The sequence below is a fragment of the Vitis riparia genome, chromosome 4 (genome assembly GCF_004353265.1).
Source record: "Vitis riparia cultivar Riparia Gloire de Montpellier isolate 1030 chromosome 4, EGFV_Vit.rip_1.0, whole genome shotgun sequence".
Lineage (NCBI taxonomy): Eukaryota > Viridiplantae > Streptophyta > Magnoliopsida > Vitales > Vitaceae > Vitis > Vitis riparia.
The window spans coordinates 4,864,397-4,887,925 of record NC_048434.1 but is presented as its reverse complement, the minus strand read 5'-3'; the positions used below and the strand labels follow the sequence as shown (position 1 = coordinate 4,887,925).

Below are 23,529 nucleotides of genomic sequence, written 5' to 3'. Positions count from 1 at the left end.
TCAGATCATTTTTATTTTTAAATATTAGTTGACTATTTAGAAAAATATTTCATACTAACGAACTGAAGATAGAGTCGGACTTTAGCTGGGCTAAAGAACCATACAGGCCGGAGTTAGGTGGGCCAGGCCCAGACCAAATGGTGACAAGGCCAGTGTTCCCGCTCGCTTTTGAAACGCCCGCTCTCTCACACTATCTCCCTTGCATTTTTATTTTTATTTTTTCCTTTTCTCAGGAAAAAATGTGAGACATTTTTGTCATCTGTTTCAGGAGATCAAGAAAGAGAGGAGGGAGATAGAGGCTTTTAGGGATTAGGGTTAGGGTTTGATACTACTATGGATTCTCCTGAAACTGCTAAGACTACCACCTCCACAACCAAATCCTCTTCACAATCTCCCCCACTTCAAGTCACTGCATTTCCTCCAATTCCCCCTCCTGAAACTGCTGCAACCACCGCCACCACCGCCACTTCTTCATCAAAATCTCCTCCAGTTCAAGTAATCACCTTTCTCCTTATATGTATCTTTATTCTTCTACATTTCATTTCTTTGTATCATCCAATCAGTTATTTGTTCGCTGTTTTAGTTCCAGTTGATCTAGATTGTCATTTCTTTTTCTTTTTCTTTTTATTTATTTTCCTTGTGGGGATGGTCACTTTAAGCAGTTTTTTGTTTTTAGTTTGTTGTATATGTGGTGAAGGTTTGGTGCCCATTGAGGTTAGGGTTTAATGCTTCGTTTCTGGGTCTAATTCTGGTGTTGGATTTAAAGTGGGTGTAGAGGGTTTTGGACCGGTTTTAAGGCGGGCGTGTGGTTTTTCTGAGTGATTGGTGTGTATCGTTAAATGGGCGATTCTGCAATTATTGCCACTTAGCATTTGATGTGTGAAGTGTGAACTTTGTTATTAAGTTTATTGCGCTTTTAAGGCTGCCATTGTTTTGCATTTTCTACTCAACCGAAAATACAAAGTTTCTTTAGATGTTCTCTCTCACTCAGAATGATGCTATCCGAAGGAATGCTGAGATTTCATGGAACGATCTGAAGAGATTACTTTAGGCTATCATTTTCCTGGGAGAATTATATGTCAGCATCATGTGGCTAATCACTTAGATACTAACACATAGTGGTGCCACAGGAAGTCTTTTATGCTTACAATACATTGTGATTTTCTAACTGGAGATTTCATTTTATGATTCTAAACATCATGTTTGGTAGGCAACCCTTCAAAACTATCACTTTGTCCCCTCTTCGAAGTTTGGATTTCTTATTTCTTATTTCCTTTTGATTTCAGGACTCCCCTTTCTCTACATACGTTAGCAACCTGTCTCCTATAAAACCTGTCAAGGCTGCACACGTTGCACAAGAATTCCCAGGACTTTGTTCTCCTCCTCTTGTGTTTACATCACCACGGATCAATCCGCATCACGAAACAAGTTTTCTAAAAAGGTTTGGCATATTTTAGTTTCACTATGAACTTATTTCTTTCAGATTGAAGTACTGGGATTCAGACTTTAGAATTGCTTTCAGATTGAAGTACATGGATTGGGACTTTGGAATTGACTATCTGAAAACTTATCATTCTTTCTTAGGACGCAATGCCATCATGTACAGTTTTCAACAGACAACGGGAGAGGCAAGAAAGTGGCCGCTGTTTCAAATATTTCTGATAATGCAAATGCCCAATTGAACACTGGGTTGGTAGCTAAAGTTGAGAAAGAATGTGATATTAAGGACTCTGTGCAAGACCAACCCTGCAGCTCCTCTGGGTGTGTTGATGAATACTTGGCTGATACCATGGAGGCAGACTCTGCAATTTCTGCACATTCAGCTGGTTCTTGTTTGAATCAATCTAATGATGCACTTCAATCATTACAAAGTGGTTTTACGGACTCAAACAATACCACCGCAAGATTTTTTGACAAAAAAAATATCAGTGTAGATAAAAAGAGGGAAGTGGATGCATCTCCAGCTTTGTTAGAGCAAGCTGAAGATGAACTTCAAGGAAAGTCAGCATTCAATGTTAAGCCAGTGCCAATTGATGGAAAGCAAAGAGGTGGTGAAAGGACATCTACAGAAGTCCTAAATGTAGAATCTAATTTGTCTGTGGACTATGCTTCTGAACAGTTATATGAAAGTTCAGTGGCTCAGGTAACTGCTGATTCTTGCCTTATATCAAATTAGGAGCATAAAATTATAAATCTTGACAGAGAAGTTTCTGTTTGTTAAACTCTGTTATAATATATCACAAGATGTTAAATTGCAGACTGCAGGAGGCAATCAGGATGAACCGGATTGCACTCCCCATTTGATGCCCGAAGCATTGCAGATTGTACAGATGGATGAAAATTGTGCTCAGCAAGCAGGAGAAATCTCAAATGGGCCTGTTGAGAACACAGTGCTGCATGATCCTGAGGTACAAACTATTACATCTTTAATTTTTATACTAAGTTATATATATTATCTAGGGTTGCATGAATGCAGAGATTGAACATGGATACAAAACAATGTGGATGTAAAAGACAAACACTAGATGAGTACATCATTATAAGCTTTGTAGCATTGGCTTAATTTGAAAGATGGCTAGGCCCTTCACTCTATGATATCATTCTAAATATTTTTATCATATTGGTGTTTTAACATGTATTTTATATTTTGGATGTATAGCCATTCACTTACTTTGAATTAGTTTCTCTAACTAGCACTCTTCCTCGTTAGATATATGCTTTCCATCTCTATGGACTTTATATTACTATGATCTGTTCTCACTCACTTGTATGTAGAAAGGTATGATAAAGCACTTTCTTTGAGAGATAATGTGATGCATTTTTTAGTGATAGTGTGTAGGAAGAACATCTGCTATATGCATAAATGAAGCACATAATAAAATAGAGGGTGAAGGTCTTGTATAGATTGGTTTTTGAGAAGCCAAAAGCTCTTTTCAAGCTCAATTAGAGTTTTGTGGCTACGTGGATGATTTTTTTTTTTCAATGTGATTATGACTTAAAATAGATCTTAACATGCAGTCAGGAAAATATTACTTCTCCCTAGAAAATCTATTTTGACTTATGTAAGAAGCTATTCATGTTTAATACAACTTATACATATCATATCAATGTTACCGTTAGACAATGATGCCTTTGGTTTCGACCTCAACTTCTAGAATAGAAAGCCATCCCAAACAGGCCTGAAGAGTGGGATGAACATGTCAATATTGGTCCATCTTTGACAATTGGCTGCTAATGAGCTTGCCTTTTGTTTTCTTGTTTAGTTTTCTTACCTATTTCTCATATAAATGCTATAACAGAGTGTTTTTGCATAGGAAAAGAAACAAGTTTAGAGGGCTCTCAGGGAATATTTATATTATCATTTAGAGGGTAATATATGGATTTAAGAAGTTCAATCCTTCAGGATGCATTAGACAGTACAGAAGTGACAGAGAGGTTAAAATCTTGTTTAAAGAGAGATTCTGCAGCTCTTAGTCAAATTGTTTATGTGTTTAAAATAGCTTGGATGAAATTATGGACAAATTTCTCCTTTCCTTTGATTTTAGTTTTCAAGAAAGCATTCATGGAGTGTGTCTAAATAGCTAAACTAGAGTATAGTGAAAGAAATAGTGTTATGCATGTTAATTTGGTGTGCAACCATTCTTTCTGGAGGACCTACTGGATCATCTTTTATAGACAAAGACAAGTTGTGTTGGTCAGGGATAAAACAAGTTCTGGATAGAGCAGGTACATTTTCTGTGCAACCATTCTTCCTCTATTTGGTTATGAGTGGAAACAGCATGCTTTGTTTGAAGTTACTGAGGGAGTCCGTACTTCAAATGGCAGTATCCCTTTTTTTCTCTTTTTTGATAGGCGAAGGTCAGTATTATTTTCTTATACAGTTTGTTAACAAAACACTAGTGGTTGATAACTTGATATATCCAAAATTTGGATGGTTCCCAATTGTCATGATCTTGGTAAATCATGGTCAATATCTTTTATTCCTTAGTGACTTCATTGTTCATTCTCAGGCCATATGGGAAATTTCGCTTATAACACAATCAGAAACTTTAATCTTATGCAACTTTATTTTTCATTCTTTTTGGCCATATGGGTGTGTTTCATTCATAAATATGGCTTTTACATGATGCCTATTTCTTTAAGAGACCTTCTTGATGGAAAGTAATGTCAGGCATGGAACATTAGAACCTTTGTGATGTGGATAATGATTCCTTTAAGATTCTATGATTAATATGGGAAAAAAGAAATGGGAAAGCTTTGAAAGGAAGGGAAAAGCCAATATTTTAGTGACAGCATGGAAAACGTGAACTCCTTTGTTTGATAGTATTCACTGTACTTCATTTTGCCTTAACAAACCCATTAAGGCTTTGTTAATTTAGCAAGAGGTTACAGAGAAAATGGAAATTTTATTTCCTGTTAAAGTTTCCTATTGAGTTTCTGGGAAATAAATTGAGATAATGCTGGAAAAATGAGGCCTAACTGTCCTGTTTTTGGATGGAATGTGCGACTTCAATGCTGCATGGAAAGCTGTCACATCAGAGGAAAGTTGCACCTGCACTCTCCACCACTTGTACCAAAGGCTGCTTAAAAGCTTAGAAGGTTATTGGCTTTTCATCTGGAACACTGGTTATGGATTTATGAGTAAAAATATTGATAAGACGGTAATCGAGTAACAAAGTCTTAATAGGAATTTTTGAAATTTCAAACAATAAGACAAATATTGTTTTTAAGATAACAAAATATGTCCCAAGAGACTTAATGGATCCTTGACTATAGAAAGACAACTCCATGAACTGTTACTTCTCTGCATTTATTTTACAGTGATAAGTTTATCTAGACATGTGATCCTTGATTACAATGCCACTAAGGCCAGGTGGCTTTGTTTACTTGATAAATGACCAGAATCATTCTGGCCTTTTGAAATGATGCCATCAAAAGAAGCAAGCATTTGGATTTGTTTTCTGTTTTTTGGGTTATCAAACTCTTTTAGGACTTGCTGTTTGCTGTATAATAATTACAACATTGATGTAGGCCAGTCAGCAGACTCAGCACCAACGTGGCATGCTTAGACGGTGCCTTCAATTTGGAGAGGCTCAACTGAATATAATCACAAACAACCCTAGTTTTTCATATCCAACAAGTATTGCAGCCAATTCAAGATTAATTGCTACTCCTAGTGATTCAGAGCTTCCAGAATCCTCATGTGTGGATTTAACTACAACTTCCAGCAACAAGCAATTGGCTTACTCACAACCAGTAACTACCATGCTTCCTCCTCAAAACAGTGGAAACTCGTCCCTAGCAGGTTCCAAGCCATCTGGTATTGGCCTGCACTTAAATAGCATTGTCAATGCTGTGCCCATGGGTTTCAGTTCTACTACAAGCCTGAAATTAGAAGAGAAAGATTATTCGAGTGCATGGAGAATGAGTGACTCAATTCCGTCAAATGTAATAGAGAATTCAGCTGGTACTGAAGATAGGAGAAACGAAAATAAGGCTTCAATTGCAATGAGTTCTGATACTTCTCAGTCTTCCCAAGGTCTGGAACCATCAAAGGATCCTCTGCTGTTGAAGCCAATTGAGCTTCATGAGATTCCATGTGATAAGAGAAAGTTTAACTCAGAGCATATGGACAGTCTTGAGGAATTCAACCAACCAAGCCCAAAAAAGAGAAGGCAAGCTTCCATGTTATTTCTCACAATTTTGACTTTTCAGTGCTTCTCAATACTTGGTTTTCTTTCTTTCTTTCTTTCTTTTTCTCAATACTTGTTTTTTCTTTCTTTCTTTCTTTTTTTTTTTTTTTTGGGGGGGGGGGGGGGGAATATCTTTTTAACTCCAGAAAGAAGGCATCAAGCACCAATGATGGCGACGGTTGCAAACGTTGCAATTGTAAGAAGTCCAAATGCTTGAAACTGTAAGTGATGCCAGTCATATTAGTAAACCCAATGCATATCATCTTTGTAAATTTATCTAAAGTAGTTCTCTCCAGGTATTGTGATTGTTTTGCTGCCGGAATCTATTGCGCTGAAGGTTGTGCTTGCGTAGGATGCTTCAACAGAGCTGAATATGATGATAGAGTTCTTGAGACACGGAAACAAATTGAATCTCGAAATCCTCTCGCATTTGCTCCGAAGATTGTCCCACCTGTCAACGGGTCTCCAATAAATAGTGGGGTATTGAACCTCTCAACTTTGATTCTATTCAAGGATTTATGTATATATGACATAGACTCTTCACAAGCTGGATTCACTGTACAGGAAGATGGAAGGTCAACGCCATCATCAGCGAGGCACAAGAGAGGTTGCAATTGCAAGAAGTCAATGTGTTTGAAAAAATACTGCGAGTGCTATCAGGTTTCATATGTTGATACCACTGTATTTATGATATCATGCTCATCTCTTTTTTGGCCTTTACACTTATTCTAGCTTGGATTTGTTGCTTCTTCATAAAAGGCTAATGTAGGATGTTCTGGGATTTGTTGCTTTTTCTTAAAAGGCTAATGTTGGATGTTCTGCTGGATGCCGTTGTGAGGGTTGTAAAAATGTCTATGGCAGGAAGGAAGGTAAGTTGAGGACTCTACAACTTATTTCATTATGATTAATATGATAGTATTCCTAATATCAATGGTAATAAAAGGAAAAAAACAGAAAGATACCATTATTATGGAATGAGGTTGTTTTGGGGGCTTATATAATGAGCTTTAAATGCCTTGCTTGTTGAGACATGACTTCACTCTGAGTTTTGTTTTATCATTAATGTTTTTTTGCCCTTTGGTTGGGCAAGAGTCAAATGTTAGCTTTAGTTAATGGTTTAGGGAGGAAAATGGTGTTTATACTCCTAGGAAGACTTTAGGCCCTGTTTGTTTATTTGTTGCTGCTGCTAATGTTATTGTTGTGTGTATGCGTGTGTGTCCAGTTTAGTCTTATTTTTACATATTTTGTAATACAAAAGACAAACTTTTAACTTTTATTTGAAATCCAAAGTCTCAATGACACTTCTGCATTGATTTCTATTCAGATTTCAATCAAATCTAGACTTGCACTTCAGATAGAAAACCAAACCCCACCTTAGATCCCATTTGACATACTAAGCACTCTAAAGTAGAAGAGTTTTGGGGCTTAAAAGCTTTTTTTAGTACAGTTGGAATAGGATGCTTTCACAGAACAAGTTGCAGGAAGAGGATTCAAAATTTATTCTATTTATAATATATATATATATATATATATATATATATATATATATGTGCAAGCCTTTTCAGAAAAGTATTTGACTTGAAGTTACAACCGCACCAAATAAGCCCATAATCAAGAGTGAGATCTCCACTTGATTTTACCACTATATTTGATAGCATCTTGTGTCACTATTTATGTATTATGTCAAAATAATTCTGATATAGCTAATTTAGAAACAGAGTAAAAAGAACCAACGATAGTCTTGTTTATACTTGTTGCTTAATTCAAACAATATCATTAATGCTTGATTGCTTGTTATGTTAGGTGGCGTTTGTTTTTTTAACTTTTTGCTGAAAGTTATTTGCTTTGAGGTTTCAAATTGTTGGTTTTTTCACTTTTTGTTGACTAGTTACTTATTTCTTAAATTTTTTTGATCGAAAGAATGCTAAAAGTAACATATTGGTTTTTTTTTTTTACTTTTTAATACTTAATAGAAATAAAATATTAAAAAAACAAACAACTTAATACCTAATACTATTAAGTACCATTTAGTTTTAAGTAATATTTAAAATTAAGTCAAAAAAACAAAAACACCTCTAGAATTTGTTGCTTAAATGACTGCTTTTGGAAATAACATTTTTCATAATGTAGTCCTCAAGTTAGTAAAAAAATGAGCGAGAGAGCGAGAGAGAGGGTTAGTGTGAGAGAGGGTGAAAGTGATGGAAGGGAGCGAGGTGAGCGGCGACGAGTTCTAGAAGGGCTAGAGGGAGACACAAGGGTTGATGTAGAAGGTGACGACTTCGTGGGGGTTAGGAGTAGGGCCAAGAAGGGAAGTTTTGGTGTGCAGTCGAAATGGTTTGATGTAGAGGTAAGGGAGCAGAAAGGCAAGGTGCAAGCCCTGATTGTAGAAAGGAAAGGGGGAGTCTCCTCGTGGATCAGGTTGGGACCGAATAGCATTGGGTGCTTTATTGATGGTCTGGAGGCCTGTATTGAGAACGTAGGAACCGGAACTTGGGAAAGGAAGTGGAAGGACAGTGGGAGGTCCTTTCTTATGGTGCGTGACCAAAATAAGGGGGGGCTGTTCATTCGATTAGGGGTTACAGATTTGGAAAATAAAAGGTTTAGCATTTATATCCTGAAGGGCAATGGAGATAAGGGTGGCTGGGTGTTAATGGCGGAGATGCTACGCCGTGTGGGGTGTTACGTCAGAGATGAGAGTTTACAAAAAAAGGGCGCGACGCTTCTGAGGCCATCAATGGGGAAAACCTATGCGGAAGTTGTGGTGCAATCAAAGGAAATAGAGACCGCAGTGGTGAGGGTGGAGCTATGCAAGAGGGAGTTGAGCCGGAATATGGGGAAACTAGTTCACTACCTGGTGGGGAGCTGGGACCCTAGCTCTGGGAAAGGGGACGACTTGAGAGGTTGGGGGATTAAATTGGCGAAATTTTGGAGTTTGAAGGGTAATTTAGGAATAGCGAAATTGGAAAGGGGCAAAGCCCTCTTAGAATTTGAGGTTCTGGCTGAAGCAGAGAAAGCCCTAAATATTGGGGGTTTCTCGTGCGCGGGGTCTCCTCTCAGTCTGGAAAAATGGAGGCCTGAGAGTGGGTGTACGCCGAAAGGGGAAAAGAGGTGCGAGGCTTGGGTGCTTATCCTGGGACTGCCAGTCTCGCTATGGGAGCGAGATACTCTGAGGAGAATAGGGGACGCCTGCGGGGGTTTCCTCGATATCGACTCTCAGACGGAGACGTTGGAAGACTTGCAGTGGGCAAGGATCTTGGTGAAGCTCAATAAGGAGAGGCCCTCCAACGTAGTGGAAGTTCGGACCGAGGAGGTTTGCTATGAGCTCACACTTTGGTGGGAAATCAGACTTGCTGCGAGAATGGCAAGGGAGAGAAAGGGCAAAGGCATTCTTGTTTCAGAAGGCGAGGTTGGGGGTGAAGTCCCTGCACGCGCGGGGGGGCGCGTGAGGGGGTTGGTAGGAGGCCCAAGTCTCGAGGTCAGGCTGCAGTCTGATGATGGGACGAGGGGGCAGTCCTCGGGGTCGGGTTCAGCTGCGGTTCCGAATTCGGGTTTGGTGTTGGATGGGCCCTATGAATCGTGTGGGTTGGCGACGCAGTGGGCCCTTGGGCCTTCTTTCGCCTCTGGGCCCTCCCTGCCCACAACCTATCCTTGCGATTCTGGGCCGTCCCTTCTTGGGTTGTCTCTTGACGCTGGGCGGGCCTCGAAGAAGCTAATCGGAGGGGCTGGACTGGGGGTTCGAGGCCCGGACTCGTCTCTGGCCTTTAACGCTGACGAAGCCCATTTGAGGGGGGTCCATCCCTTTAATGGGGCAGGCCCAAGCTCTGTGGGGGGCCTTGACTAGTCCTGGTCTTTGGTGACGGATGGCTGTGGAGGCCTGTGGCTGAGGAGCATAGATTGGAGGAGAACTCAAAGACAGATGACGTTCTACTGGAAGAAACTTTGAGGTATGGGAATGCCTCTAATTTCTTTGGGCCGTTGGTGTGTGTTTCTCCTTCTCCCCCTTCTTCTTTTTCTGGTCGGACTCCACTGGGGGAGTATTACGGCCGTTCTAGGGTGGTTCTGGACGCATCCCAGAGGGAATCTATGGACCGGAGGATGATTGGAAGGATGCCTTCAGTAATGAAGACTGTGGAGTGCTGGGAGATTTTGGAAGATAATAACGGCGTGATGGGATCCAGTGGAAAGGACCTCTGTCTTGTTGGTGAGACGGTTCCAGAAATCAGGGATTGGAGGGAGGCCAACTGGGAGGAGAGTGAGCTGGCAAGGTTCAGTCAGTTCTTGGGGTTTTCAACAATGGGTTTAGAGAAAGACATTATGGATTTTATGGTCAAAATCAGAAAAAGAAGGGAAAAAGTGCACAGCAAGTCTCTCCTAGAAAATTCAAAATTTGAGAGGGAATTGAAGAGACTTGAATGTTCCATCAATTATGATGGGGGAAGGAAGCAGAAAGGCATTGTGCAAGGAAGAGGGGGCCAGTCTCCAGCTGTCTTATGAAGTTAAGGTTGGTGAGTTGGAATGTTCGGGGAGCTAATGATAGCTCTAAAAGGAAAGTGATCAAGGCTTTGATTAGGAGTCAAAGGGCCGACTTAGTTTGCATTCAGGAGACGAAAATTCAGACTATGACTGAGGGGTGGTGAGGAGTCTGGGCTCTGGGAGGTTCCTCGATTGGGGGGCTATGGGAGCCCAAGGCTCAACGGGTGGTATTTTGGTTTGTTGGGATAAGAGATCTTTGGAGCTGTTGGAGATGGAGGTGGGCAATTTTTCTATATCGAAGAATGTTGAAGACGGAGTGGTTTGGATTTTTACTGGAGTTTATGGGTCGTGTAACAGGAAGGAGAGGGAGGAGTTGTGGGAGGAGTTAGGAGCGATAAGGGGAATTTGGGAAGACCCTTGGTGCTTAGGAGGGGACTTTAATGTCACTTTATCTCAAAGGGATAGGAGCAGGCAGGGTAGCCTTAATGGAGCAATGCGTAGGTTTGCTCAGGTGGTGGATGACCTTGCCCTCATTGATCTTCCTTTGCAGGGGGGAGTGTACTCTTGGAGTGGGGGCAGGAGCAACCAGACTTGGGCGAGACTGGATCGATTCTTGGTATCCCAGGGTTGGCTAGATATCTTCAGGGGGGCTGTTCAGTGTAGGCTCCCTAGGCCTACCTCTGATCACTTCCCCATTTTGTTGAAGGGGGGCGGGATGAGCCGAGGACCCTCCCCGTTCAGGTTTGAAAATATGTGGCTCAAGGTGGACGGGTTTAAGGAGCTCCTTCGGGAATGGTGGCAAGGAGGGGAAAGAGTAGGAAGGGCTAGTTTTAGAATGGCTGCTAAAATGAAGGAGATGAAGGAGAAAATTAAAGTGTGGAACAGGGATGTTTTTGGTAGAGTGGAAGTGAACAAAAGCTCAGCCCTTCGGCAAATCGAGTTTTGGGACAGGGTGGAAAATGGTAGGGACCTCTCAGAAAGGGAAACGGATTTGAAAAATGAAGCTAAGGAGAACTTCAAGAAGTGGGTTCTTTTGGAGGAAGCCCATTGGAGACAAGTGTCTAGGGAGCTGTGGCTTAGAGAAGGGGATAAGAATACAGGGTTCTTCCACAAGATGGCTAGTGCCCATTGGAGAAATAACTTTTTGGACAGAATTAAAATAAATGGGGTGGAATTGGTGGAGGAGCAGGAGGTGAGGGAGGGGATTGTCAAGGCCTTTCAGCATCAGCTAAGGGAAGAACCAGGGTGGAGAGCCGACTTAGAGGGGCTATATCTTAAAAGTCTTTACCGTAGTGAAGCTGAAGCTTTGGAGGTCCCCTTTACTGAAGAAGAAATATTCTCTGCTCTGATGGATATGAACGGCGATAAGGCCCCAGGCCCGGACGGGTTCACTGTGGCCTTTTGGCAAGCTTGTTGGGACTTCGCTAAGGAGGAGATAGTAGAGCTGTTCAAGGAATTTTACGATCATAAGTCATTTGCCAAAAGTCTGAACGCCACGTTTTTTGTCATCATTCCAAAAAAAGGTGGGGCTGAGGACCTAGGGGAGTTTCGGCCTATCAGTCTGCTAGGGGGGCTGTACAAGCTTATGGCCAAGGTATTGGCCAATAGGCTGAAAATGGTGTTAGATAAGGTGGTTTCAGCTGATCAGAATGCGTTTGTGAGGGGGAGACAAATTCTAGACGCCTCTCTCATAGCTAATGAGGTGGTTGACTACTGGCAGAAGAGGAAAGAAAAGGGGCTGGTGTGCAAATTGGATATTGAGAAAGCCTACGACAGCATCAGTTGGAGCTTCCTTATGAAGGTCTTGAAAAAGATGGGCTTTGGGTCGCGCTGGATGGATTGGATGTGGTGGTGCTTTTCAACGGTAAAATTTTCTGTCCTTATTAACGGGGTTCCAGCAGGCTTCTTCTCCAGCTCTAAGGGTCTGCGTCAAGGAGATCTAATTTCTCCCTATCTTTTTATTTTGGGCATGGAAGTGCTGAGTGCACTCATAAGGCGGGCAGTGCAGGGGAACTTCATTACTGATTGTAGGCTAAGAGGTAGAGGGGATGCAGAGATTATGGTGTCTCATCTGCTCTTTGCAAACGACACTATTCTCTTCTGCGAGGCTAACAAGGATCAATTAACTCATCTTGGATGGATTTTGGCGTGGTTTGAAGCGGCTTCTGGGCTTAGGATCAATCTGGCCAAGAGCGAGCTGATACCAGTAGGGGAGATTGATAATATTGAGGAAATGGCAATGGAGTTAGGTTGCAGAATTGGAAGCTTTCCGGTTAAATACTTGGGGGCAGCCCCTTGGGGCCCAGCACAAGGCCTTGTCCACGTGGGATGGGGTGGAGGAAAGAATGAGGAGAAGACTTACCCGTTGGAAAAGACAATACTTGTCTAAGGGCGGGAGAATCACCCTGATTAAGAGTACCCTAGCTAGCATTCCTATTTATCAAATGTCCATCTTTAGAATGCTAAGTCAGTGGCTAAAAGGCTTGAGAAATTACAAAGAGATTTTCTTTGGGGAGGGGGAAACACGGGTAGGAAAATCCATTTAATTAATTGGAAGGTGGTGTGTACTCAAAAGGAGAAGGGGGGTCTTGGTATTAGGAGAATGGGGTTATTGAACAAGGCCTTATTGGGCAAGTGGATTTGGAGATTTGCCGTTGAGAAGGATGTCTTGTGGAAGAAGGTAATCGGGGTGAAGCATGGGTTGGAGGGTTGTGGTTGGAAATCTAAGAAAGCCCGGGGGCCCTTTGGAGTGGGAGTTTGGAAGGAGATTTTAAAGGAGAAGAGCTGGTGCTGGAATAACATGAGGTTCAAGGTGGGGAGGGGGACTAAGATCATGTTCTGGACTGATCATTGGTGCGGCACCGAAGCGCTGTCCCAAGCGTTCCCCCAGATTTTTGCCTTGGCAGTGTGCAGTAATGAATTGGTGAATGATGTGTGGGACCCAAGGCTTGGCCAAGGAGGGTGGAATCTCAGATTGATTAGAGATTCTAATGATTGGGAGCTGGTGCTGATAGAAGATTTGCTCTTTTTGCTAAGGGACATCAGAGTAACCCCAGAGGAGGACTCAGTGCTTTGGAAAGGTGGGGATTTTGCCAGTTTTCGGATTCGGGTGGCTTACAATCTGCTGACAGCCCCTAATCCTTTTGTTTTTTCGGGAAAAAATATTTGGGTGGATAAGGTCCCAACCAAGGTGGCTTTTTTTGCGTGGGAGGCTACTTGGGAAAAAATCCTCACGTTGGATAGGCTACAATTGCGTGGGTGGCAGCTTCCAAATTGTTGTTTTTTGTGTGGTTGTGAAGAGGAAAATGTAAATCACATTCTTTTACACTGTACAGTGGTTAGGACCCTTTGGGATATCGCCTTTGCTTTATTTGGGATTCAGTGGGTGTTTCTAGAGAAGGTCAAAGAGGCGTTGTTCTGTTGGCGGGGCCCTTTTGTGGGTAAAAAAAGGAAGAAGATATGGAAGACCATTCCGTTATGTATATTTTGGACGGTGTGGAAGGAAAGAAATAGGTTAGTTTTTAGAGGGGGTCTTTTGGCTATTCAGACTCTTAAGAATTCTTTTGTATGTAGTCTGTGGAATTGGGCTAAGTTGTATAGGGGAGAAGAGTCCTCTTCACTTCTAGGCTTCTTGGAGTGGGTAGCGGTCCCCTAAAGGCTGGTGAGGCGTTCTTGTTTTTGGTTTTTTTTGGCCTTGTGGCTGCTTTGTATACCTCCTGTATGCGGTGCGGCCTTTCGGCCTTCTTTAATATATTTTCTGCTGTTGCTTATAAAAAAAAAATAATGTAGTCCTCAACATTCATAACAAAGTTCGTTCATTTGTAACTAACCCAGTCATACGTTTAGGTCATGTTGCTATAATTATTGGCTAGTTTATCAAGTTTGGATTAAAAGGAACATTTCAACAATATAGAATTATGTGTATTGAGATTGAAAGTATCTACTTCCAATCAACTGAAATTTATGAAGCATCCTTACATATATGTACTCAATAATAAAGTTTGCCTAATCTTGATTGCATTTTTTCCCCTTTTCCAGAATATGGTGCATTCAAAGAAATGATGAGCAGAAGAGCCAATGATGATAGATTGGAAAGTTCTTTTGACAAGAAGCTGGAAATGGTTGCAGGAAGGAGTGACTTCTTACGCCCTGAGCTTTGTAATCCACATAACATGACACCCATGACGCCATCATTTCAGTGCTCAGAGTAGGACTTGTTTGTTTATTTTATTTCATTTTTTTTTTGATACACCAGATTTTTAATCTTTATTCCTTTATTTTCTGAATGATATTTTTTCCTATCTAGCCATGGAAATGATGCAGCAAAATTTCAAATTCCTTCCAGAAGATATGCTCAATCACCAGAATCTGATTTTTCCATCTTATCGTCTTATGGAAAATCCCCAGTATCTCCAAAGAATTCAGATAGTCACAATATTCTCCCTGAACCAGGAAAAGAAATTTGGGATATGGCTTGTTATGAGCATGAATTTGAGTATGGTAATGCAGAAAAAGTAGATCAATTCACTCCAGGATGTGACAGACTTTCTGATGTGTGCCATTTCACTTCATTGCCAAGCTCTCTCCCAACAACAGCCATGAATCCTTCAGCTTCATCCAAAACAAGTGGATTGACAAATGTCTCAAGAGGCCAATTATGTCCTGGAAGTGACCATCTTGTGTCAGGTGGCTCCCTTCGTTGGCGTAGTTCACCAATTCCACCATCAACTCGGTTAGGTGAGACCAAAATTTTCCAGGGACTTGAATCTGACAATGAGCTTTATGACATACTGGAAGATGACACACCCACGATACTGAAAGATGCTTCTACTCCCACGAAGGCAGTAAAAGCAAGCTCCCCTAAGCAGAAACGGGTTTCTCCTCCAAAAATTCAATCGCATGAGCGTGGGTCATCCAGCTCCTTGGCAATCTTGAAAAGTGGCCGGAAGTTCATATTGCAGGCTGTTCCTTCTTTCCCACCCCTCACCCCATGCATTGATGCCAAAAGCAGCTCCCATCAAAATTCAAGTGATCCTCAAGATAGTACTAGCAATAAGTAACTGGAATACATGGAATTGGATGTGAGTCCTGTTCATGGATTTGTCCTGCCTGTTTAGAAAGACTGCCCTTTGAGCTTTATTATTGAAGTATATGCTTAATGTGGTTAGTTAACTGTCCTAGTTATGGATATGGATGCAAAAATTGCCATTTGCAGAACTCTAAGTTGCGGATTGGAAGATTGTGTCAGGTTTGCATATTCTCATCATTTGTAACTCTTTTGATGTGTTTACTCAAATATACTGACTAGTATCATTGCTTTTGTGGGAAGCAGGATTCCAAGTGACAACAATTTGCAAGGATTAATGGGCAAAGATGGAAAACGGAATTTAGTCAGACTGCTGCTGCTCCTCATTCATGTTCTCTTTTTCTTCCTTTTTTTTTCCGCATTTTTGAGCATTTCTTTGTTGTTCAATTGCATGTTTCTAGTGTTTAGTCAATTGGGATCTAGGGATTATTGGAGGTTGCCTCCTATTCGGTTGGGCAGAAATAAGCAACTAGTCAATGTTGAATGGAGTTTTTATGGAGGGGTGTTTGCTCCCGGTTTTATTCCAGTTGGGCTGTTTTCTTAGCCCCATTATTGTACCCAACTTTGCTGTGCTGTTGTGATTGCCAGCATTATCAATAAACAATGATGCAGTTGTTACTGAAATTTTCCTGGGATGATTTAACTTGTGTCATGTAGAAACAAACTTCTCCCATTTCAGTACATGAAACTTTGAACTTTGGTTTTGATTTTCTCGGAAACTGATTTTTGGTTTGAATTCCTCATTACCAATTGTCATTGCTGTTTGCCTTGAAAGATAAAATTTGCTTTGTGGACCATCTGACAGAAGTTTCTTGCTCCACGGTAAATGAAAATTTGAACCCTAGAAATCAAACCATTGCTTCAATTTCTGATAGAATGGCAACATTTTCCAGATGGTCTCTTTCTGCTGGAGGTATGTATGGTAGCTGTTATTCTTTCAGCAGATGCATTGGTTTCTCATTTTCTGACAAATATTGAAAAATAAAGTTGATAATTGGAATCCTCCCATTATGTTGAAGATTGATAGAAAGATGACCATTTCAGCATGCCTGGTGATAAAGTGGAGGATGTGAAACGAATCCACCAGCATCCAGCATTCTACTAATGCACTTAAAAAGACATCCAATCTTCAGCAACCTTAAAGAAAGGAAAATATTCTCAATTACATCATCTCCCAAACACCAAAACTCTCCGTAGAGAGCGTTAACTAACCCAAACCCTAGAAATTAAAAATAGAGAGAAAAGGGGAAAACCAATACCTTCTCCAAGTAGCCAACTAAACAAATACCAGACTTGAGCCAATACTAAAAGATTTATTTTAGGGAGGAAAGAAAAAAAAAAAAGAGAGAGAGATCAACAGGGAATAATAAGTGGAAGGACAGATTTGTGCTATACCATATACCCCATACCAACACCCACTCTATACTGCCTTTTCTATTCCTTAATATGCTTCCTCACCAGCTTTCCCGCAATTACGACCTGGACCCGTCAAGCATCAACCTTGCAGTTAGCCAATTACAAACTTCATCGGTCTCTTCAGGGATGGTGTAGTGGCCAAGCCTGCATAGCAGGATACAGAATTGATCACATTGCTGTTAGGAAGAAATGAGCATGACAACCTGTGCTTGAAAACAAAAAAAAAAAAAAAAACACCAAATACCCATTATAGGTTCTAAATGTAAGATTCCGAAATCCTGCTGCACTTAAGGTCTGTGCAGATTTCTCTCCATGTTTATACGCAACCACATCATCACCTGCAACAGCAAAATAAGATATTATCCTCATATGTAGAAAGAGCAATGCCTCTGTTGAGCCACTACAATGATGTTCAAGATCACAGCAGTACAAGACAGAGATCAGGGATGCAGGTCAGTGATTTTAGCAATATTTGGGATATAATGAAGAAACCAGTGCACCATTGATATAGGTTCTCCCTTCTCATTGCAGCTAAGAAGTATTTTTTATTTTATTTTTTCCTTTTTGTCATCGTTTCTTCATTCTATTTTCAAGGATTTTAGAAGCATTTTTTTCCAACCTCTGTTGTGGCATGGCTCTTTGCTTCATGTATGAAATATCATTTCCTTCTTTGTTGAGTGCATTTTGGGAATGTCCTTTTTTTTCTTTGTACAAACACAAATTTGCTATGAGAGCAACAATTTTTTGTCTCCTCAATTAGAGTAAAACACTTAGAAAATCACATTTAATGTGTACTGCTCTTTGTTTTCTTATTTACTTTTCCTGTGCCTGCAAATAGTGAAGACCTTTGCAACATTTATGAAATGGAAAGGAACTAAGATATTTAATCTAAAGGGAACTATTTGAGCATAATGGGGATCAAAATCTTAATTTTATGGCCTGACCTTGGTGCAAGGTAGTTATTAGCTCCATACATCTACTTTCCCTCCTTACCGCCACATGCCCACCCATCCAAATAACAAAGAGAAGAGAAACTGTGACCATATGATATTTGTATTTATGAGCCTTTCTGTACAAGTTAACCTAGCCCAAGCCGAGCACCCTGCTACTTTTCACAATTAAGATAAACAATAATAAATTATTTCCATAGGAGAAGACACCTAGGTGGATGAGCGGGAAAATTAATGATAACATTAGGAGTTAGCAAATTTGTGTTTCCAAGAAAACTCCTGTGCACATACACATGCAAGGTCATATAAGGATACTAGGTTGCTAATAGGTTTGTTCCATCTTTGAAATCAAACAGAAACAGCTTATGGGCATTAAAGGAGACATGAACAGTAAAAACATCTTTATGATGTTTTACTGGCTGACTGGCAGCAAAGATGTAGGAACAAACTAGACTTCAAACAGGATGCACAGAATTCTCAAGGTTTTTCTCAAGTTTATATCAAATAAACACAGCCAAACAAGAGCAGACAGCTCCTGATTCAGTGAAACAGAAAATAGCATCTTGCTTTAAAATTTTGATATGATAAATAAACCCATAAATCCAGCTACTTGAAGTACAAAATTTATAGCAGAGAAGGTTCTGTGATGTTAACATTGCAGACACAGGCTTAAAAGTGACTAAAAATAGATCAAGAGTGTACTAGCAAAATGTCAAACATAAATATAAATACCTAATCCATGACAGAGCAAAATAGGCAAGGTTGCTGCGCGCCTTGCAGCCTCATGTGATCGTTCCATTTGGTTCATCAAGGTCCTGGAAAAAAGATAGCTGCTGAGTAGAAAGAAATGCTAAACCACAAAGAGAATGTTGGTGTTGTCTCTACGTGCCTGTGTGCAGTTGTGTCTGTGGGTGCTTCTTTTGTACATACGACTGAAGCCAAACCTTGAACATGGAAGCCAGCCACTTAGTCCAACAATTGCACTTAGAGTGACTTGGTATGGGTTCCCATTCCCATATTGCCCTAAAACCCGACATGTTGCAGAGTAGACAGCTACTGCAGCACCCATACTGAAGCCTCCAACACCGAGTTTGACTGTAGAATGTAAAATTTCAAATTTTGATGCCCCATCATTAGTTTATTGAGCATCTTGGACATGGTAACAACTTGCTAGCATGTTCATAGGGATGATAAAAGCAATACTCGGTTTTGTTTTATACGCATCTAAAAAGAGCGCAAATGGGGTTTCTGGAAGTATTGCAGTCTTCTGAAGTTGTGATGCACCATAAGATGGCCTCCATGATAATCCTAATTTGTCACTTTAGTTAAATGCAATAAACCTCTGGCTTAGTTGTTAAGCTGAAGAATATTTCTTACTAGAACTGTGGTAGTATACTGAGGTTTATAGTAGTGATTTCATATGGGCAGCCAGCATTGTGTGCTGATGACCTTAATAGTGATTTCAATGTCATGGACCACCTCATTTACAAATATTGCAAAATGAGTAGAAATTTGGAAAAAATGACAGGTGAGAGTAAAAGAAAGTTGGAGCAGAAACTAGTAAGCATAGTTTACTATTGAGTAGATCAAGCTAAATCAAGATGAGAAATAAAAATGAAAAATGAACCAAGTTTACTGGTTTAGTTCAAAGAAACCCAAGTGGAGATAAAGGAAGTTAACCTTTTCCAAATTTTCTTGTTCAACAAAAAGAAAGCAACATGCAGAAATGAACAATGTCCAGAATTCTTTTACTGAGCATTTCATATGTAGGAAATTAAGATTGGAGAGTTCTAATGCTACAAAGGGGATAAACCTACTGTTGGCAGGCTCTGTTGATAACAGATTTGCAACATGAGCTGCCGAAGCATCCAAACCTTCCAAATCATCAGGAGTGTCTTCTGAAATCTCTCCTACATCAAACCCTGATATACACAAGTGACTTTTTTAGATCTCTTCATTAGTATTTACTAGCAGAAAATTTTTAATGGAACATTAAATACTTGTCATATGATATGCAATAAATCACTGGATAATTTCTTATTTTTGAGTAACCACAAGAGAACTAATAAAACTTGCAACCACCTAGAATTTCTGGTAGTTTTGAACATAAACATTACAAAGAACTTTTTCAAGGCAATAAATCTTACAAGCAGTGCATGGAAATCCACCAAGTAATGCTACAGGTCGAGTAGGAGCTGTTGGGCAAATCCATTTGATCTGCATCATAGATTCCAATTGGTGTGGAATAATTATACTTGTGGAACGATAGTACATTCTTTCCATGCAGAAGGACTAGGGGAAGCAGTTATGCATGTTGCATGGACTATTTCCTATACAAAGAAGCAACAAATTTGAAAAAGAATCGTATCCTTACATTTGGAAGAGGCAAGGTCTCCAAGATCTGGGACCAGCTGCAAAAGAAAACAAAAATTGAGAAACTCGTGTTAGTTTCTATTGGCCATCCTTCAACTGGGAAACCGGGATAAGCAAATGCTGAAATAATAAAGCATGAGAAACCAATAGTACAGATAGCTGCTAGGGCTCTTCAAGAAGTTAGAAGAACACTACGATATAAACTATTTAAATCATACTAATGGGACCACACACAAAGCTGAGTAGAAGCTTTAGCAATGATGGTAGAGATCATAAACTATACGACTCAGTTGATGATAATTTAGGGAATAATACTTAAGCATTAGGACTATTAATATAAATAGTATAACTCTTGCAAAGCTGAAAGGACAAGCAAGACAGTGAAACAGTGGTCCCCCATTTTAGGTTTTGGCATATACAATTTTAAGATTCGAGGCTGCTCCAATAAAACATAGAATCAAGAGAGATGATGGAAGAAAACGACAGCTCATGATATCTTATATAATCCATGGCACATAGTTCTTCTCCCCCATCAAATCAATCAGAATGTGAATTTTTTAGAAGAAGACAAGGTTCAAGAAGTTAATTAAACATCAAAATTCTCCACATGAACAAGACAAGACATTGACATTCTCTTTCTCCCTTTTTTCTTTTGAACAAAACCAGTCCACCATTCTCACACAGGCATATTCCTAAAACGAAGAGAAAGACTCTGAACTTCATCAATGGTGCTTAGAAAGCAGGGAATAACACAATGTGTATAAACTTAACCAAACAAACTACCATGTACATTCAACTCACTTCAATCCCATTACTCAAACTAGGTATATAAGATGCAGCTTGATGGTTTTGCCTTACAAAAAGTTCAGATGAAAACAAGGGAAAGAAACATCTTGAATTTATAACCAAAGGAATGCTAATATCAGCGAAGACTATAATGATAAGAAACCAGCATTAATACCTTGAACCTTTGTCACCAAGGCCATGTAGCCAAACTATAGTGGCCTGATGCTTCCCTTTTGGCCTGACCACATGGGTCCTTCCAAACTCAAATGTTCTTCTAGTAGTTCTACTACCTGAAATATTGCAGTAACAAATTTCAGAACAAAAACCCAGAAGGCCAAGGACAAAGCTTAGAAGACCTAAAGATGAAGCATAGCTACTAGCAGGCATACACACTTCGTATGCTCCCAGAAAACCCAGACACTGAAAAGGTTCAAAAAAAAAAAAAAACTAACCAGAACCCATAGTGGAGCTATTGAAGTTCATTTTATTTTTCCACAAAAATGACTATACTGTGCAGACCACTTGTTGCAATGATTGAGAAGAGCACCTGCAATGAATAAAAATCAAAATTGACCATCTCTATTTATACCCATATGAGAGGATGAAAAATGGAATATAAGCCATGAATCTGCATCAAGCACTCACTGCTTACACAATTTGAGCACTGCTTGAGACCTTCAAAAAATTATAAGAAAGAGAAAGGCACCCAAGAAAAGAAGAGATAAAGAAAGTGACAAAAGGAAAAGCGGGCACTCTTTTGTGAGCAAAGAATCCACAACAGATCAAAGCACATCAATGCATAAAATGAACGACCCAGCCACCAGTCTCTCTAGTTTGTAATGCACATAAAGAATCTATGCTTGTGGACAGTGGGTAAAGTAAAGCACTTCAACTACAATAACCCAAGAATATTTGCAAAAACACACAAAAAAAAAAAAAAAAATCAAAATTTTACTAACAGCAAAAAAAAGATATTTTTCCATTTGCTTTTGTATATTTGTAATGTTTGATTGATATACAACCCCAAAACTACTCAAATCTTCATTTGATTAGTGAGGCAATACATATTTCTTTTATTTAAAAAAAGAGGGAATAAGAGTGATGGAAGTAGCATAAACTTGCAGACAGAGTAAAGATCTGCTGGAAATAAAAATAAAAGTGATTGAATTTGGATGTGAAAAGGAGAGTGGGGTTTATGCTTTTTGTACCAACCTGGACTGGGGATAGAACAAACCCAAAAGCATATGGGCTTTTCTCTTTCCTCTCTGTAATACCTTTCTTTGCTTCACACAACTTTCTCTCACCTCCTTTAGTTTTTGTCTGTTCATACTTGAGAAAAACTCCCCAGCACATAGAGACGCTAGAAAAATCCAAAACTGGTCCTTTTCTTACATTTATTTTCTGACCAAGATGCCCCCCCAACACCTGCATATTCTCAACCTACTCTTCCCCCACCACCCTCCTCTCTCTCATTCAATCGAATCAGTCTTCAGTCTTCAGTCTTCTCCTCTTCACAGACAAAATTATTTTATTTCCTAGGAAAATTACAATACAGTGAATTCAAAATAATATCAATAATAATATATCAATAATTTCCTTTCGAAAATGCTTTTACAGATCTTGTCCAATCACATCACATGTAATAATAATTTTATAAACTCAAGAATAATTGTTGTTCTCTAAGAATCCCATGAAACTGTTCATCATTCAGAGAACAAAAAAGGGAAAAAATTCCTTTCTGGATGAACACTGGATTCAATCTCAAGCTTCCAATCTAATATGATTTAAAAACTTCAGAATGTTGCTAATAAAATAAAATTAATCAGCAAGGAATATGAGAAAATGAAAGAAGGAACAAATATGATAATGGGGTTGAGGTTGATAAGCTGAAAGTACTCCAACTTTGTCCTAATATTCATGAATAATTCCATGTGGCTATCATTTTCAAAACCAGCATTTTCCATGGATGAATTATTATAGTTTGAAAGCGTATGTTTTTTGTGGGGCCAATCACATTCTACTGTTCTATGTCAAGAAGGTGTGATGCCAAATTTCATACGTCACCAAAAGGGTGCACTTTTATTTGTTCTCATATGAATATGCTCTCATGTGACATTTGTCACTCCCTTCCAAAACCCACTTGGCCGTCCACTACTGGCTAAAGATAGTGGGAGAGGGACAAAATTGAAGTAGACCTGATCGAGATTGAAGGGGTACCTTAGTTATTTCATAATGTAAACTCAGATCTTGTTTGTTTGAAGGGAAAAAGCAGGATTACTTCAAGATCAAAAGAAGGGTCATTTCTTCATATTGTCATCTTTTCCACTTTCAAAAAGGATGATCTAGATTAAAGTTTTTAGCTCACAATCATGAATTTTCACACATTGAGGTGAAGTTCAAAGCATTGGATTAGGTTTTTGTGATACATGGAACTCCAATTTTTTTTTTTTAGGTTTCATTAGATAGTTTCTTACTTTTTGTTGTAGACAAATTAAATTTTTTAAAAATAATATTGATATTATAAATTTTTTATTAAATATTAAATAATTTATAAATAAATAAAAATAAAAATTTTATGAAGCAACATTTTTCTAACTTTCATTCGAATAAAGTGGACTTGAATATTTTCTAACCCATAAATTTGATCAAACTTTGATTAGAATCAAATGTCTAAATCATGCAATTATTTTGTATGATCTCTAACTAACTACTATTGAAGGTATGAATGCTTGGGGAATCAAGAGGAAAAGTA

General features: G+C 39.4%; 2 protein-coding genes across 4 annotated transcripts; one reads left to right on the top strand and one right to left on the bottom strand.

Annotated features, from left to right (window-relative positions):
- The first annotated feature begins 230 nt into the window (after positions 1-230).
- On the top strand, positions 231-15,887 carry LOC117912790 (protein tesmin/TSO1-like CXC 2). The gene is made up of 12 exons (XM_034827501.1): positions 231-495; positions 1,287-1,441; positions 1,585-2,143; positions 2,259-2,408; positions 5,032-5,675; positions 5,840-5,914; positions 5,990-6,173; positions 6,258-6,353; positions 6,496-6,562; positions 14,205-14,373; positions 14,473-15,414; positions 15,499-15,887. The coding sequence occupies exons 1-11, from the start codon at positions 334-336 to the stop codon at positions 15,224-15,226; spliced, it is 3,015 nt and encodes a 1,004-aa protein (XP_034683392.1). The 5' UTR covers positions 231-333; the 3' UTR covers positions 15,227-15,414; positions 15,499-15,887.
- A 430-nt stretch (positions 15,888-16,317) lies between these two features.
- On the bottom strand, positions 16,318-22,092 carry LOC117912791 (acyl-protein thioesterase 2-like). 3 transcript variants are annotated; one of them, XM_034827503.1, is made up of 10 exons: positions 21,990-22,092; positions 21,230-21,324; positions 20,953-21,067; positions 19,993-20,029; positions 19,766-19,835; positions 19,436-19,540; positions 18,563-18,713; positions 18,351-18,433; positions 16,913-17,006; positions 16,318-16,812 (listed from the first exon to the last, which is right to left on the bottom strand). In XM_034827503.1, the coding sequence occupies exons 2-10, from the start codon at positions 21,258-21,260 to the stop codon at positions 16,725-16,727; spliced, it is 774 nt and encodes a 257-aa protein (XP_034683394.1). In that variant the 5' UTR covers positions 21,261-21,324; positions 21,990-22,092; the 3' UTR covers positions 16,318-16,724. The 3 variants fall into 3 exon arrangements, with proteins under 3 accessions (XP_034683394.1, XP_034683393.1, XP_034683395.1); XM_034827502.1 differs by lacking the exon at positions 21,990-22,092 and adding an exon at positions 21,423-21,936; XM_034827504.1 differs by lacking the exon at positions 21,990-22,092 and adding an exon at positions 21,430-21,936.
- Positions 22,093-23,529: the final 1,437 nt, after the last annotated feature.

What these genes read in the sequence shown, in the direction of transcription:
- LOC117912790 (XM_034827501.1), top strand. Translation starts at nt 334, where the DNA reads ATGGATTCTCCTGAAACTGCTAAGACTACCACCTCCACAACCAAATCC. An exon ending in CAAAATCTCCTCCAGTTCAA is followed by an intron (nt 496 to 1,286) that starts GTAATCACCTTT and finishes TTTTGATTTCAG; the next exon opens with GACTCCCCTTTCTCTACATA. An exon ending in ATGAAAGTTCAGTGGCTCAG is followed by an intron (nt 2,144 to 2,258) that starts GTAACTGCTGAT and finishes GTTAAATTGCAG; the next exon opens with ACTGCAGGAGGCAATCAGGA.
- LOC117912791 (XM_034827503.1), bottom strand. Translation starts at nt 21,260, where the DNA reads ATGAACTTCAATAGCTCCACTATGGGTTCTG. An exon ending in TAGCTCCACTATGGGTTCTG is followed by an intron (nt 21,068 to 21,229) that starts GTTAGTTTTTTT and finishes GCAATATTTCAG; the next exon opens with GTAGTAGAACTACTAGAAGA. An exon ending in GGCTGGCTTCCATGTTCAAG is followed by an intron (nt 18,434 to 18,562) that starts GTTTGGCTTCAG and finishes TCTTTTTTCCAG; the next exon opens with GACCTTGATGAACCAAATGG.